General features: G+C 27.9%; 6 protein-coding genes and 1 pseudogene across 6 annotated transcripts; 3 read left to right on the top strand and 4 right to left on the bottom strand.

The window, feature by feature from the left end:
• Nucleotides 1-372: 372 nt before the first annotated feature.
• LOC113366937 lies at nucleotides 373-2132 on the bottom strand (annotated as a pseudogene).
• Nucleotides 2133-2636: 504 nt separating this feature from the next.
• LOC113366936 (DNA replication complex GINS protein PSF3-like) lies at nucleotides 2637-3024 on the bottom strand. The gene is made up of 2 exons (XM_026608577.1): nucleotides 2930-3024; nucleotides 2637-2861 (listed from the first exon to the last, which is right to left on the bottom strand). Exons 1-2 carry the CDS (start codon nucleotides 2975-2977, stop codon nucleotides 2637-2639), a joined length of 273 nt encoding a protein of 90 aa, XP_026464362.1. The 5' UTR covers nucleotides 2978-3024.
• A 1088-nt stretch (nucleotides 3025-4112) lies between these two features.
• Nucleotides 4113-6497, top strand: LOC113366935 (heparanase-like). Its single transcript, XM_026608576.1, has 11 exons — nucleotides 4113-4307; nucleotides 4388-4610; nucleotides 4669-4734; nucleotides 4767-4870; nucleotides 4944-5114; nucleotides 5171-5399; nucleotides 5476-5612; nucleotides 5682-5860; nucleotides 5951-6092; nucleotides 6151-6274; nucleotides 6338-6497. The coding sequence occupies exons 1-11, from the start codon at nucleotides 4214-4216 to the stop codon at nucleotides 6495-6497; spliced, it is 1629 nt and encodes a 542-aa protein (XP_026464361.1). The 5' UTR covers nucleotides 4113-4213.
• Nucleotides 6498-9229: 2732 nt separating this feature from the next.
• On the bottom strand, nucleotides 9230-9612 carry LOC113366933 (defensin-like). The gene is made up of 2 exons (XM_026608575.1): nucleotides 9480-9612; nucleotides 9230-9399 (listed from the first exon to the last, which is right to left on the bottom strand). The coding sequence occupies exons 1-2, from the start codon at nucleotides 9610-9612 to the stop codon at nucleotides 9230-9232; spliced, it is 303 nt and encodes a 100-aa protein (XP_026464360.1).
• Nucleotides 9613-10240: 628 nt separating this feature from the next.
• Nucleotides 10241-10799, top strand: LOC113366932 (tenecin-1-like). Its single transcript, XM_026608574.1, has 2 exons — nucleotides 10241-10370; nucleotides 10624-10799. The coding sequence occupies exons 1-2, from the start codon at nucleotides 10241-10243 to the stop codon at nucleotides 10797-10799; spliced, it is 306 nt and encodes a 101-aa protein (XP_026464359.1).
• Nucleotides 10800-11990: 1191 nt separating this feature from the next.
• LOC113366931 (defensin-like) lies at nucleotides 11991-12439 on the bottom strand. Its single transcript, XM_026608573.1, has 2 exons — nucleotides 12319-12439; nucleotides 11991-12163 (listed from the first exon to the last, which is right to left on the bottom strand). Exons 1-2 carry the CDS (start codon nucleotides 12437-12439, stop codon nucleotides 11991-11993), a joined length of 294 nt encoding a protein of 97 aa, XP_026464358.1.
• Nucleotides 12440-12909: 470 nt separating this feature from the next.
• LOC113366275 (defensin-2-like) lies at nucleotides 12910-13567 on the top strand. Its single transcript, XM_026607856.1, has 2 exons — nucleotides 12910-13112; nucleotides 13347-13567. Exons 1-2 carry the CDS (start codon nucleotides 12974-12976, stop codon nucleotides 13517-13519), a joined length of 312 nt encoding a protein of 103 aa, XP_026463641.1. The 5' UTR covers nucleotides 12910-12973; the 3' UTR covers nucleotides 13520-13567.
• Nucleotides 13568-14174: the final 607 nt, after the last annotated feature.

Genomic DNA, 14174 nt, shown 5'->3' with positions numbered 1-14174 from the left:
CAGATTGATGGCACAATGGTAACAAGGATTTGGGTATATACAGTAGAAATTATGCAGAAGAAATTAATGAGGTATCCAATAAAAGCTTATAGAAACTTTGTTAACATAGTATGTTTGCAAAGATTATGTTGATTGTTATTATTTTTCAGATCATATGCACTAAAAAATAATAAGATCCTGATTTATTATTGCAAGAAAGAATTCCAGATTGAATGGTCTGGCATTATTTCTCAAGGAAACACTAAAGCGACAAGAAAGCACATTTATCCAATTTTGAAAAAGATAATGGAAAAGTTATGTTTATGTAATGTAAAAAGCTGAAGTATATCTTTTCAATGTATCTTTAATTATATAAATATATATTATAAAACTTTATATTTCCATTAGCCTTTCACTTTCATCTAGAAGTTCTTTTTGCTTTATGCTGCCTTCAGAAACTTTATGACTGTGTCCAATTAAACAGGCTTTCAAGTTAGAACCTTTTCCAATAACTGCATTGCAACCAATAACACAATCCTCAACAATAACACTAAAATAAATAAATTCAGTAAAAAATGAATAGATGTTATATGAATAAATAACACAGTAATTACTTTTCTTCAATGATGACACCACTCATAATAAGAGAATTGGTAATTCGAACTTTAGGATTAACCACGCAATTAGATTCTAATAAAGTATTCTTCAAACTTGTTTTTTCATTGATGACATTCTTTATACCATTATACATTTTTCATCAATTTGGTTTGATTTAATATCACTTGATTGTGATATTAAAGTCAATTCACTTTCATCCTTATTAATTTTTGGCCACAATTCCTTAATCTGAAAAATATTGTTACAGTTGAGAAGAAAATTGTTTTAATAAATTAATACAAATAATATATTATTTACATGAATGTATACATTCATATATCATTACCTTTTGATTGCATAAGCAGAAAGATGCAATATTATTAACTCTTATTCCAAGCAATTAGATTTTTTCACAACTGCATAACATTTAATTGAATCCCAAAATACTTTGGAGAACCATTAACACTATCATTATATGCACTATTGAAATTCAATGTGTTATCATTCTTAAAGTCCATCAAAGAGTTTTTCGAGTTTTCATTTTCAGTTTGTACTTAGTTTACAACTTAATTGCTTCTTAACAACAAGTGGTATTAATTCACCTTTGATAGTGGTAATATGCTTTTCGTAAGATAAATAATCTAGAATATCGTTTCTAATAGCATAAATATGAGAATCTAACAACTTGCTAAATATTGTTAAAGATTTATGCTTTTTTAATAAGTGTAGAGGAAATGTTATACTTTCGGAATAATCAGAGGCACTAGCTAATAACACTAATCTGTTTGTTTGCTTATCTATACAAACTATGTCATGTTCTGAAAAATAGTTGTACATAAGTCGCATATAACAAAACTATATCATTATATTATAAATACCTGGTTTATAATAGTTTTTAGGTCCAGGTATAAATAGTTTCTCATCCATATTTGAAAAGAACATGCAACTAATAGTGGCATTATGTAGACGGAAAAGCAGCAGCAATTCGTCAATATTTGACTAAATAAAAATATGAAGATACTGAGACTCATTTAATAGTTTTTATGTTCAGAAATTAAGTTAAATATATACTTCTGTAACAATATCACATGGAACAACCAGAACATCTCGAGTAAGTTTATCACGAATAAATCGCAGTGATTCCGCAGTACCATAATCTTCACTAGGAATACTAATAAAATCTAATTTTAAATTAAGAGAAGTTTTATCTAGAGCATTTTGTATTTCAAGTTTGTGCGAGTCTAAGACGAGAACAATGGCCTCTGAAAGAAAAATAATAAATAATTAGTAAAATTAAATTAATTAATATGTATGGTTTTTCATACTGATAACCTTTAAATCCTTGTCTTTCTAATAAACGCAATGGATACCATATGAGTGGATATTGACCTATTGGTATTAAACACTTCGCTCTAGGTCCAATAACCTAAATATTTTGAGTATTTTAATATATTGATAAATTATTTGCCAGTGATGCAAGATTTGTGCAAAAATAACCTCAGGAAAACGAGACCCTTTCCAGCAGCAAAAACAACAGCTTGGAATTCCATATGCATTTTAATGATTAAATAAATATAATTAAAATAAAATAAATTTTATAATAATTTGCTTTTTAATAAAACTATTATTGAAATTTACAGATTTCAGCTAGAAATATATTTGACTGTAAACTGACAGTTCGACGGTAGTGTCATCTATCTAAAGATATGCGAAAGATATAAAAATTACATTCATATTCAAATTTATAAAATGATAAAAAACTACACATTTATTGTATATTAGTATTAATTTTTCAACTGATTTAACAAAATAAATATTAAATTGATATCAAAATACTAAAATGACTGATGGTGGACACATATGATAATATAAATTACTTTTCTTCTAAAGAAATTTCATGAAGTTACTAATTTTTTATACTAATTTTTTTTTTAATTTAGTAATCTGAAAAAGAGATACTCACTCAGGATTAAACAAAGATAATTGTGTTATTTGAAAAAAAAATTAACTATTAACCAATTAGATACATATAAATTATATACAATTAATATGAAATCATGTTATTCATCCAGGGCATCTCGTTTACGTTTTTTATATCCAGTAACCATTTGTCCAGCAGCAATGGCACTGTGTCCTTTCAATAGCCATTCATCCATAAGTAAAGTGGTATTGATACCATTTTTTAATAAACTTTCTTCAAGATTGTCTAATTTATTTGAAGATTGAGTACTATTCTCTGTATTTTGTGATAAATCCATTATATATCTAAACCTGTTTTTGAAGGTCTGCAAAAATGATATAAAATATAGTTATTATATATTCACAGTTGTAAGATGTTATGTAATATAATTACTTCTATTAAAGTTTCTGCAATAGTTCCCCTAAGATCAAATTGGCACATGTAAGATCCTACTTCATAGAAAAAATTGCAAAGTCTACTAAGATCAACAGCACAAGCATCAGCTTGTAATATTTCCCTGTAATAAAATTCACAGTATTTGTAGCATATTATTTAAAATTATGTATTTAATAATAATTGTACCTATATTGTTCTTTATAAATTTTTGGAATTTCTGGGTGTAATCACCCGGTTTCTGCCAACAGCCACTGATTTCACTAGCCAAAGTGGAAATTCCAATACCGTACCAGCTTTTAAATTTTCATTTGCAGAAGAAGGGTCTAAAAAACCTATAAAATAGAAAGTTGAAAGCTTGAACAAAATTCTTGTAACAAAAACAAATTATGTTTAGAGCATTATTTATGTTTTCGAGTTAAAATTTTATTAAGAATGCAAATTGAATAATTGAACAAATATATATTAATTAAGTTCTTTGTTTGTAGTTTAGGAACTTAATAAGGAAGTTTAAATTGATTGATGTATGCTATAGAATTAATTTTCCATTACTATAAACAAGGTTTGTATAGTCCTTGCACACATTAGTCTTATTGAATAGAAGACATGCATTGTTAGAAAATATTTTAAATATTTATTAAAATCTGTGCAATAATAATACCTAATCCAGGTATTTCATCAAGAACTTTACATGGCAATCTTTCGTTTGTTGCTAAAATATCTTCTATAGTGAAATAGTTTGGATAATAACTTCTTGAATCCATTTTAATATAATGCACAATTATTAAATGATTTCATATTTTACTGAGTTGAAATGAAATTATAGTTTAAATGTTAGCTAAATTAAAACGAAATAGTGATAAAGCATATAGATACTAAGCAATAAATAGGTTAAATAAATAACCACTTATTTTACATTACTACATGACATTTGTGCAAATAAATTATTAAGGAGAGATCACACACATGCAAACAATCCCATATGTATTTTGACAGTTACAGTTTGTAAATATTTACTTTACAATATTTACTATTATGATATTTTAATTTGATTGATCATTAATCATAGTTATTGAGTCATGATTAATGACAATTATCTAACAAAAATAATGGAATCATTTCCAGTAAACAAAATACTCTCACTGAAATGAAATTTAAATAGTAAAACATAAGACTATCAATTTTTAATAAAATAGTTTTTTCAAATTTAAAAGAGTCATTTCTATTTAATTTTTGTGTGTATTTTTTATCTCTTAATGTTTTTTGTATTGTTTATTTGTTAAAATGTGGAAAAACACGAAAAGAGGCCCTTTGCAAACAGATCCACTTCTAAGAGAACATGCATTCGAAGAGAGGGATCCAATTATTAAAGAACCATGTATGTACTAATTTAAGTGAACTAATAACTTTAAGCGAAATGTTAATAAAATTAGAATCTAATCCAGTTGTTATATTTAGGTTTGTGTTTGAAAGGTCTGTGTGGCTCGTTCCTATTACTATTTATGCTGCTTCTTATGCTAATCACATGTTGGTATGTTTCACTCTCTTCGATTTACCATGAAGAATTTTTATTCACACTGGACAGAAATAATCAGCCATCTCACTTGATTTCTAAAAAGTTTGCTAGTTTTGGACTAGATACATCACTTCTAGGAAAAGACTTTGGAAATTTGAACCTCAGGTTTCGTTTATTTCACAAAAGTTTTTGAATTAGTATTCATAACAATATTATATTGCAGCGATGATTCAACTATAAACTTTATTAGACATCTCGCACCCGGTCATTTGAGATTTGGTGGCACTTTGTCTGATCGCCTTTATTTATAGAAAATGGCTCAAAAGCAAGAAATAAAAGAGATGGGTTATTTGATGGTAGTATTTGCTCCTATGAACATAGAGAATGCAAAAAACCAGACCCCACTGATATTCTAATATTAACAGGTTAATATTAATTATCAATGCACATAAAAAACAAATGTAACTATTTAAAATAAAATATTCCAATAACTTCTAGGCGAAGATTTGCTACAAATAGCTAGTTTTGCAAGTAAAACTGGTTTAACATTATTATTTGATCTGAATGTACTCATACGTAATGATAATGGATGGTTTTCCAAAAATGCTGAGGACTTAATCAAATTTTGTGATACACACAATCTAGATATCAATTGGCAATTAGGAAATGGTGAGTTTGTTTTGAATAAATTAAACTTATATATTTATATTGAATTAAAATTTCAGAACCTAATTCATTTAAACATGTTTTTGGAGCGCCCGTTGAAGCTGCACAACTTGCAAAAGATTACAAGAAGTTGAGGGAAATTCTTTCTAGCTTCCCTCGGTACTCAAGATCTTTTATTACTGGTCCAGAAACTACTAGACCTCTTTCATTTGATAGCGATAGTGCGAAGTATATGAAAGAATTTTTAATCGCAGAACAGGACAGTATAAATGTGTTTTCTTGGCACCAGTAAGAATTAATACTAAAATTATAAATGATATAAATTTTAATGAACTGTTCAATAAAAATGTAATATATTGACCAGATATTATATGAGCGGGAGAGAAGCTGTTCTTAGTAACTTTCTTGATCCAAATATGTTTAATTTACTTCACGACCAAATTGTAATTGTGAAAAAAATAATTTCCAAGTATGGATCTACAAATATGCCAATATGGATATGTATGTGACTTTTTTCACTGTTTTTTCTTTTGACCTTTTTTCTATTGACCAGAACATTTTTTCTTTTAGCGGAGACTGGTTCAGCTTATGGAGGTGGTGCGCCAGGTTTATCAAATACATTTGCTGGTAGTTTCATATACTTGGATAAATTAGGATTGTCTGCAAAACTTGGAATAGATGTAGTTATACGACAGAGTTTATATGGGGCTGCATACACAATGATTTCAGAACAAATGGAACCACTACCAGTTAGTTTATTTACTTATTATCAAATGCATGCTATATACTCAATTATTAACTTATACAATTTTGTATAATAATTGTTTTTTTTTATTCAGGATTGGTGGATTGCGGTTTTGTATAAAACCTTTGTTGATGAACGAGTTTTAAGATCACAAAGCCACTCTAATGGACTTATTCGGCTTTATGCACATTGTACACCAAATAGTGTACATGTTTCGAATAATGCAACATTAACAGGTTTGTTTATTGAAATAAAATTCTTTTGTTATATAATTAATGTTTTTATGTATTTTAGTATTTGGTATGAATTTGAAGGACAGTGATCAAATTGTCCGGTTTAATGGAGCTTTGTATAATAATATGCCTGCTACAGTAAGAGCATATTATGTAACACCATATAAAGACAATCTTCAAGCCATGTAAGAAATATTTATTTTAAATTAACATTACTTATTCAAATATTAATTAACTTAATATTACAGACATGCAGTTCTTAATGGGATGATTTTAAAACTGACGGAAGATGGAAATTTGCCAGAGTTCAAGCCAATATTGCTTGATTCGCGACATCCTATTTATATTCCGAAATATTCAATTGCATTTTGGGTATTCCATGGTGTGGATTTTCCTGCTTGTAATTAAATATAATCTTTTCATAATACTCAAAAATCAACCGTATTAAACATTATATGATTACAAATTATATCAGTAAAAGTCAATTAAATTTAGTGTAAATGATAATATATGTACGTCAAACCATAGAGTTTATAAATTTAAAATTGTATATATATGTATGTGTAATATGTATTGTCAAACCATAGAATTTATAAATTTAAAATTGTTTATATATGGACGTGTAATATGTATTGTCAAACCATAGAATTTATAAATTTAAAATTGTACATATATTATATAAATATCGAAATATATGCTAGTATGTTAAATATTAGTACTGTTTTATTTTTATATAAGTAATTAATGCATAATATACTCAATAGTAATCAAATTCCGATTATTTAAGTAGAATTTTTATTTCGAAAATCGTCATATTCAATATATTAACTATAAGTTAATAAATTAGCAATTAAAATTCTTACTGAGATGGTGTAAGGTCTATTTTTTGTCTACAGAACTTCAATACTTAATTTAATCGTCAGAAAAATGAATATTATGACTAATGATCAGTTCTCCGACAAAAACAGATAGTGGTTCCCCGGGTCCTTGACGATGTGTACGCGGGGTCATGAACCGCACTCGATTACTGTACAGAATTTATATCAGTATATTCGGTAATAACAAATACATTCATTTGAATGTAATAAAATATGCAATAGTAGTTATCAAGCAGACAAATTATAATATTAGAAGAACAATTTATACTAATTCTGAATTAAACAAATATTTTGCAAATCAAATAGTATGCACGTATATATAGATGTGGACTTACTTTTAGATTTCAATAGATAGGACTTACTTTTAGATTTCGATAAAATAAAATGTTTGTTCTCCATATTGAAATATAAAGACAGCAAGTAGTTAATATAATTAATATTAACAAAGTATTAACATATAAATTTGTTGTCTTATCAATTTCAGGGTCAAATTAAGCTATTGTTCTTAGATAGAATTTTCTAAATATCTTTTATGTTAAGTTAAAGTTTTTTAAGATTAGCCTTACTAATAATAATTAACCACTTACCATACCTATCATAATTTTTAAATCCCATTACGCAAAGCTCGAATTTTTATTGAAATTTTACCGCATTGATTTTTCAAATTCATATTTATTATTTATTTGCATATCTTTGTCTATTAAATTTTTTACGTACTTCTTTATTGGCGCATATGCACTAGTTATATCTTTAAATTAAAACAAATATCTTAAAGATGATTATACTGCTTGGTATCAGGGCAAGTGGTAATATAACTAGTTGCTCTTAACCACTTGCCTATAGAGCATATTTTAATCTTTGTTAAACTATTTGCAAAAATATGATTTTTTTTTAAAAAATCTTTAAGAATCTCAGCATATTTGTTTGAATTATTTAAAAGCACTAACTAGTGGTAGCATAACCAGTGGCTCTTAACCACTTGCGTAACGTCTTCTTCATTTAAAATGCCTATAGAGCATATTTTAATCTTTGTTAAACTATTTGCAAAAATGAATTTAAAAAAAAAATCTTTGAGAATCTCAGCATATTTGTTTAAATTATTTAAAGGACTAACTATTTTATTACCTTACTAATCCATAATTTTCCATTGTGATCAGAGCACTTAAAGGATTGTTCAGTTTGGAGTTCTTATAATACCTTAAGAAATTCTGTATTACAGAATTATGTATTGCAGACGTTGCATCTGCACGAAATCATAGCTCTGTAAAGAAAAAAATGTAATTAAAAAGCTAATAATACTCTAAATATCTAAACTTTATATTGTTACATAAAACACCCCTCGCCGAGCATTAAGTGCACTTAATACGTATTACACGTTATTTTCAAATCATATTTTATCAAAAATTTTCACAAAATTCAATTTTATCGAAAATATTTTAATTTTTGTGTATGTGTGTGTACACAACATTGACAATCTACCAGTTTCACAAAATGCTTTTAATTTTTAAATAATGATAATGAGAATTAGTATCAAAACATTTTAGGGCAAGTAAAACATCACTATCAAGTTACGAAGGTATCTTTTTTACTATGATTCATCAAATGTTTTATTTTTATATACTTTCGCTTAGCTAAATATAAAATTTTTGTGAAATATTGTAAAATTTATAATAAATAATAATAATAATAATCAATAATATATATATTTATATTAAATATTGATTTATTCTATTTAATTTATTTAATATTCAAAATAATATTTTAATACATATTAAATAATGTTCATAATAATTTCATGAACTGCACTTACAATTTTGATGAAAAAAAACCCTCTTAAATTTGACTAAAATAATATTTATTTGATCTACAAAAAGTACATATAAAATAATTAAATAATTGTTTTTCTAGTATTATTTTATTATTCAGAAATTTTATTTATATTATATATTAATTTTATTTTTATTATTTTTTGCTTTTATTTTATATTAAATCATCATACTACGGATATTATTTTAATGTAAATTCTATCCTTCGCACTCTTATTTATTTAAATTTATGTTATTATTTATCATTATTGCTAGATGTTAATTATTTAACAGTTGTGATAAATATTGTAATTAAAAAAAAATTCTTAATATCAATAAAAATGCATTTTGCTGCTATAGTCATGGTTTATTTTATATAAAATTTTGCATTAAAATTAGTTAAATATTAGAATAAAAATACTGAGTTTTAAGGTAAATTGTTCTAGATAATATGTGTCTATTTTCGGCAACGGCAAACACCTCTTGAGCAGCGGCCTCCTCTGTAACCTCGACGCATGGCAAGGCAGTGAGCCGCGCATCCTGCGTGGTTTAAGGATCCCCAAGGTGTGCTAACGCTTAACAAATCGCAAGTAACACGTTTTTGGCGTACACCTGTGTTTTCTTCCACTAAAATAAAAACAATGATAAATGATAGAAATAGTAACACAAAAATATATTAATAATAATTAAACAATTGTGATTTTTACCTTGATCTAAATCAATAATTGCTACTTCTTCACCAAATAATTCACCATCTTCAGCAAATGATTCGACAGGCACAGATTGCACTAATGCGAGCATTGCAATAAAAGCCAAACAAAGCACTATAACTGATTTCATGTTTCTTCCTTAAGTTAGTAAGTATTAGTAAAACTTTCTTATTATCATCTCTAACGTGTATTATCGAATGATGATTAGTGCAAGGAAGAAGCAGTTTATATACCAAATCCAGTAGCCAAAAGTGAATCCCCTTTTCCGGAGGATTTGTGCAGATTGTGAGCTTTACGTTTTACGTTCTTGGAAATACCACAGTCTCAAATGTATTTGAAAACGGGACTAATCATTTTATCTTAATTGCGCTGTTAATTAGTTTACACATAGATCTTACCAACTGTGTCTTAATGAAATTAATGAAAGCAACTGATAAGTATATATTGCGATTATCATCTGATCTGTTTAAATATTGTTCTTAAAATTATAATTACTAAAGCATTAAAAAATTAGTAACGGCTTCCTGTATAATAACCAAAAACAATCGTTTCATGATAGTACATTATTTTTTATAACATTAAAAACAATATTTCACAGATTAAAAGTCTTAGAAAAATAATCCAAAATGCGATTCGGAAAATCCCTTCCAAAGGGGAAAAACTATATTTGAATATCATATGTATATAAACCCTTTGGAGATCCATATCCATATAATTACGACAAACGACAAACTTCAAGCTAACAAGTATATTTCATTATGAAATTTTTATTAGCCTTTTGCTTGGCACTAATTGCCCTGGTTGCATCGGCACAAAGTGTACCTTTGGATACATTTTTGGAAGATGAGGCCTTACAAGAAATTGGAAATATGGAGCAAGGTACTGACGGTTTGTTTTAAATTTAAATATTACAAGATTTATTCTCATTGATGTAAAATGTTTTAGTATATATTTTTTTATTATCTTTTTTATTTACAACTGTCCAGTAAAGGACATTCAATAAATTTGATGAATTTATAATAGTCGGCCGTAAAGGGACATAGTATACTACAAGGGCATGTTGGAAAAAACAACTCAGTAGTTGTTTTTCCATGATATAAAATTCACAATATTTTATTGATAATTATATTATATATTTTAGCATATGATTATGGAAATGAAGGAGTGCGACAAAAGCGAGTAACATGTGATTTAATGGGCATTAGCACTCCTTGGGGCTCTTTAAATCATGCTGCTTGTGCTGCACACTGCCTCACCATGGGCAAAGGATTCAAAGGAGATCGTTGCAGTAAGGGAGTATGCAAATGCAGACGTTAAAATTAAAGGGCACTTGTTATTAATAATTAGTTATTAATAAGTAAAAACTTAATCATGTTTATTATTATTAATTTTACCATGTATCGTTCATTCCGAAGAAGTAATATAGAGAATTGGATTGTTTAAATAACTTGAATCATCAATTAAATATCAATGTATTAATAAAAGATAGATATAATCAGTATTAATACAATAACAATTGTATCTTATCAAAACGTATAATAAAGTAAATAATGAAAAACAATAATAAATATATTAATTTAAAATCAATAACGTATGGAAAACAACGTACAGCAATTCATCACACTCAATAAATCTGAAAAATTCATATAGCAAACATAACTAATCATCAAATTTGCTGAACGTCTAAGTATCAGACACTTGCAAAAAAAACGCAAAATAAGTAGTTAAAAATAATGATTATACTGTCATATAATATATATTATAAAAATATATTTATCATCATAATGATTTGCAAAAACTATTACAACAATCAAATTATTGTAATTATTTATTGAAAAAAAAAAAGATTTCGGTCAACCTATTTTGATCAGCTGTAACTTATTGCGCACTCCCGGGCGCGATCCCACTACCATTCGTAACGGGGGCTCTTGGCTGCTTGGTTTACCCTCTGGCCCGGTCCACCCCTCTTTAGCCAACCTGATTACTAAAGGCTCCCCTGAAGTAACCATGTTGATTACGAAGTTAATGCGGACGTCCAGTCAACATGAGCAGTTTAGTTACAGATCCGCTAACCTCAAGGTTTCCACGAAATCCGACCTCCCATACACTTGGATTACAAGAGACGCCACTCTCTCGGTCGGAAACAAAGCCAGATAATCTGGGTCAAAAATTGTGTGATTGGTTTTATTTACTGTTATTTTTAAAAGTTACATAAATTGTAAATTGTAAATATTAAATTAATTATAGAATGTAATTTAATAGTAATAGTGTAAATAGCTAATTTGTAAATAACGGACTTAATAAATTCTTATGAATTAAAAATTGATATTTCTAAAATAAAAAGTATTTTCATACTTAAAAATGTGTTTTATTGATATCCATCTTTAAAGCTAAGCAATTACATTCTTATTACACCAGTTTATCTAACAATTACATGGTTTCAATAGATTTCAAATGTTTGACTAGAATTGTTTTGGTTTTATTTTAATTTTATTCTTATTTATTTATTCATCTTCTGCAATTGCAAACTCCATTTTCACAACGACCACCTCTAAATCCTCTACGCAAAGCAAGGCAATGAGCAGCACATGCGGCGTGATTCAAGGAACCAATTTTGGTACTCACACTTAATAAATCACAAGTCACTCGTTTTTGACGAACGCCAGCATTGTCTAATGCTCCTAAAATCGAGTCAATAGAGTTATAATAAAGCTATAACGATAAAAATTACTTTTGGAAAAAAATCTTTTACTTTTATTAAAATAATCCGAATTTTTTTAAATGAAAGATGATTATAATTTGCCTGATAAAATAAAGTATTTTTTATGATGAATACCTTGATAAAGATCTGTAGGTTCATCTTGAAAAGTATCTTCAAACAATCCCTCCAAAGGTACGGATTGTACTGCAGCAAACAATGCGACAAGAGCAAAGCAAATGACGATAAAGTTTTTCATTCTTAAAAAGAGTAATTTCTTTATGTCTTCTGTTAAGACAACTACACTTGATAGACTTCAGAAATGTTTAATATTGTTTATAAACAGTGGTTTATATATAGGTCTTAACTTCTCGAAGTGAATCCCCTTAGTTATTTATATTTGCACTAGATAAAGTAAGCAGTCTGTAAATCGGAAATTCCGCGGTGGCCTGACCTCTCTAGGTTTCAAACAAATGAATGTTATGTTTCTGCTATGGTTACACAGATAATAAAGCTGCATATTATATATATATATATATATATATATATATATATACATATTATTTATATATAATATAAATCATTCGTTAGTATTCGTACTTGCAGGTCATACCATATTTGAACTGATTGCAGAAATGATGACAGCATTATCTACGGGGATTTACTTCCGATCTCTCAAAGAAGTATATAAACCTTCCCGAACACATTTCGAAATCAAAACACAGAAGACATCAACAGAAGTTGAATTATTAATCTTAACTTGAAACTTTAACTTTAAAACTTAAAAATCAAAATGAAATACTTAACAGTTTTATGTTTGGCATTAGTTGCCTTGTTCGCCACCGTTCAATCCATACCAACTGGAGACTTCCAACTGGGGGAAGATGAGCTATTAGGAGAGCCAGTTGAGCAGTTGGTTGATTTGGATCAAGGTAATATAAGATATATAATATATTATATAATTTCATGCGAATATGTTGTCAAATTTGTCTAATTTTTTTTTTATAATTCAATTCGTTAACCGATATTGTAAAATCATTTTCATTGTTTCAAAATCATTTTTCAAAATCAATTGTTTTACAGGATTGCGATTACTTTTCGATTTGAACCATTTCTTTTATGATTAGTGCTGAGAATAATATATGAATCTATTGTATTTTTTTCAGGACCTTACGACAATGCTGGCGTTAGACAGAAGCGCGTTACTTGCGATCTTTTAAGCGTTTCTACACCGATTGGCTCTCTCAATCATGCAGCTTGTGCCGCTCATTGTCTCAGTTTACGCCGTGGATTTAGAGGAGGACGCTGCGAAAACGGTGTTTGCAATTGCAGAAAATAAATAAGGATTAAATACAATACATATAATATTCATACAATAGTTCATATAATATTATAGCTCATATATTCATGAATTGTTCTGTCTTCATCATAAAAATTAATTTTGTCTTCATCTGTTTATACGATTTGTGAAGTTATCTTGTTATTTTATACCTAAACTGAAACCAATAAATTTTATGTACATTAATTGATAAAGTGTTTCCTTTAATGCATAATAAGCATAATACATAAATATTAAAAAAAAATACTCTAAATCAAACCAATCACACAACTTTTGCCCAAAATTATCAAGCTTCATTTCCGACCGAGAGAGTGGCGTCTCTTGTAATCCAAGTGTATGGGAGGTCGGATTTCGTGGAAACCTTGAGGTTAGCAAATCTGTAACTAAACTGTTCATGTTGACTGGACGTCCGCATTAACTTCGTAATCAACATAGTTACTTCGGAGGAGTCCAAAGTGACCAGGTTGGCTAAGGAGGGGTGGACCGGGCCAGAGGGTAAACCAAGCAGCCAAGAGCCCCCGTTACGAATGGTAGTGGGATCGCGCCCGGGAGTGCGCACTTAGTTACAGCTGATCAAAATAGGTTGACCGAAATCTTTTTTATTATATAATTTAATCTATTTATTTATAAGTGTATTATTTTTTATATATAAATA

Source organism: Ctenocephalides felis, unplaced genomic scaffold, assembly GCF_003426905.1.
Source record: "Ctenocephalides felis isolate EL2017-DRISC unplaced genomic scaffold, ASM342690v1 CF-g0.4_SCAFFOLD_01170, whole genome shotgun sequence".
Lineage (NCBI taxonomy): Eukaryota > Metazoa > Arthropoda > Insecta > Siphonaptera > Pulicidae > Ctenocephalides > Ctenocephalides felis.
Note: the sequence above shows the minus strand (reverse complement) of the source record. Positions and strands in the feature narration are given on the sequence as shown.

Excerpts from the sequence above, each read along its gene's own strand:
- LOC113366935 (XM_026608576.1), top strand. The coding sequence starts at position 4,214 with ATGTGGAAAAACACGAAAAGAGGCCCTTTGCAAACAGATCCACTTCTA. Across the intron at positions 4,308-4,387 it reads TCCAATTATTAAAGAACCAT|GTTTGTGTTTGAAAGGTCTG; the intron begins GTATGTACTAAT and ends TGTTATATTTAG. Across the intron at positions 5,115-5,170 it reads CAATTGGCAATTAGGAAATG|AACCTAATTCATTTAAACAT; the intron begins GTGAGTTTGTTT and ends TTAAAATTTCAG.
- LOC113366936 (XM_026608577.1), bottom strand. The coding sequence starts at position 2,977 with ATGTGCCAATTTGATCTTAGGGGAACTATTGCAGAAACTTTAATAGAA. Across the intron at positions 2,862-2,929 it reads TTGCAGAAACTTTAATAGAA|ACCTTCAAAAACAGGTTTAG; the intron begins GTAATTATATTA and ends TCATTTTTGCAG.
- LOC113366932 (XM_026608574.1), top strand. The coding sequence starts at position 10,241 with ATGAAATTTTTATTAGCCTTTTGCTTGGCACTAATTGCCCTGGTTGCA. Across the intron at positions 10,371-10,623 it reads TATGGAGCAAGGTACTGACG|CATATGATTATGGAAATGAA; the intron begins GTTTGTTTTAAA and ends TATATATTTTAG.
- LOC113366931 (XM_026608573.1), bottom strand. The coding sequence starts at position 12,439 with ATGAAAAACTTTATCGTCATTTGCTTTGCTCTTGTCGCATTGTTTGCT. Across the intron at positions 12,164-12,318 it reads ACCTACAGATCTTTATCAAG|GAGCATTAGACAATGCTGGC; the intron begins GTATTCATCATA and ends ACTCGATTTTAG.
- LOC113366275 (XM_026607856.1), top strand. The coding sequence starts at position 12,974 with ATGAAATACTTAACAGTTTTATGTTTGGCATTAGTTGCCTTGTTCGCC. Across the intron at positions 13,113-13,346 it reads GTTGGTTGATTTGGATCAAG|GACCTTACGACAATGCTGGC; the intron begins GTAATATAAGAT and ends TATTTTTTTCAG.
- LOC113366933 (XM_026608575.1), bottom strand. The coding sequence starts at position 9,612 with ATGAAATCAGTTATAGTGCTTTGTTTGGCTTTTATTGCAATGCTCGCA. Across the intron at positions 9,400-9,479 it reads AATTATTGATTTAGATCAAG|TGGAAGAAAACACAGGTGTA; the intron begins GTAAAAATCACA and ends TTTTTATTTTAG.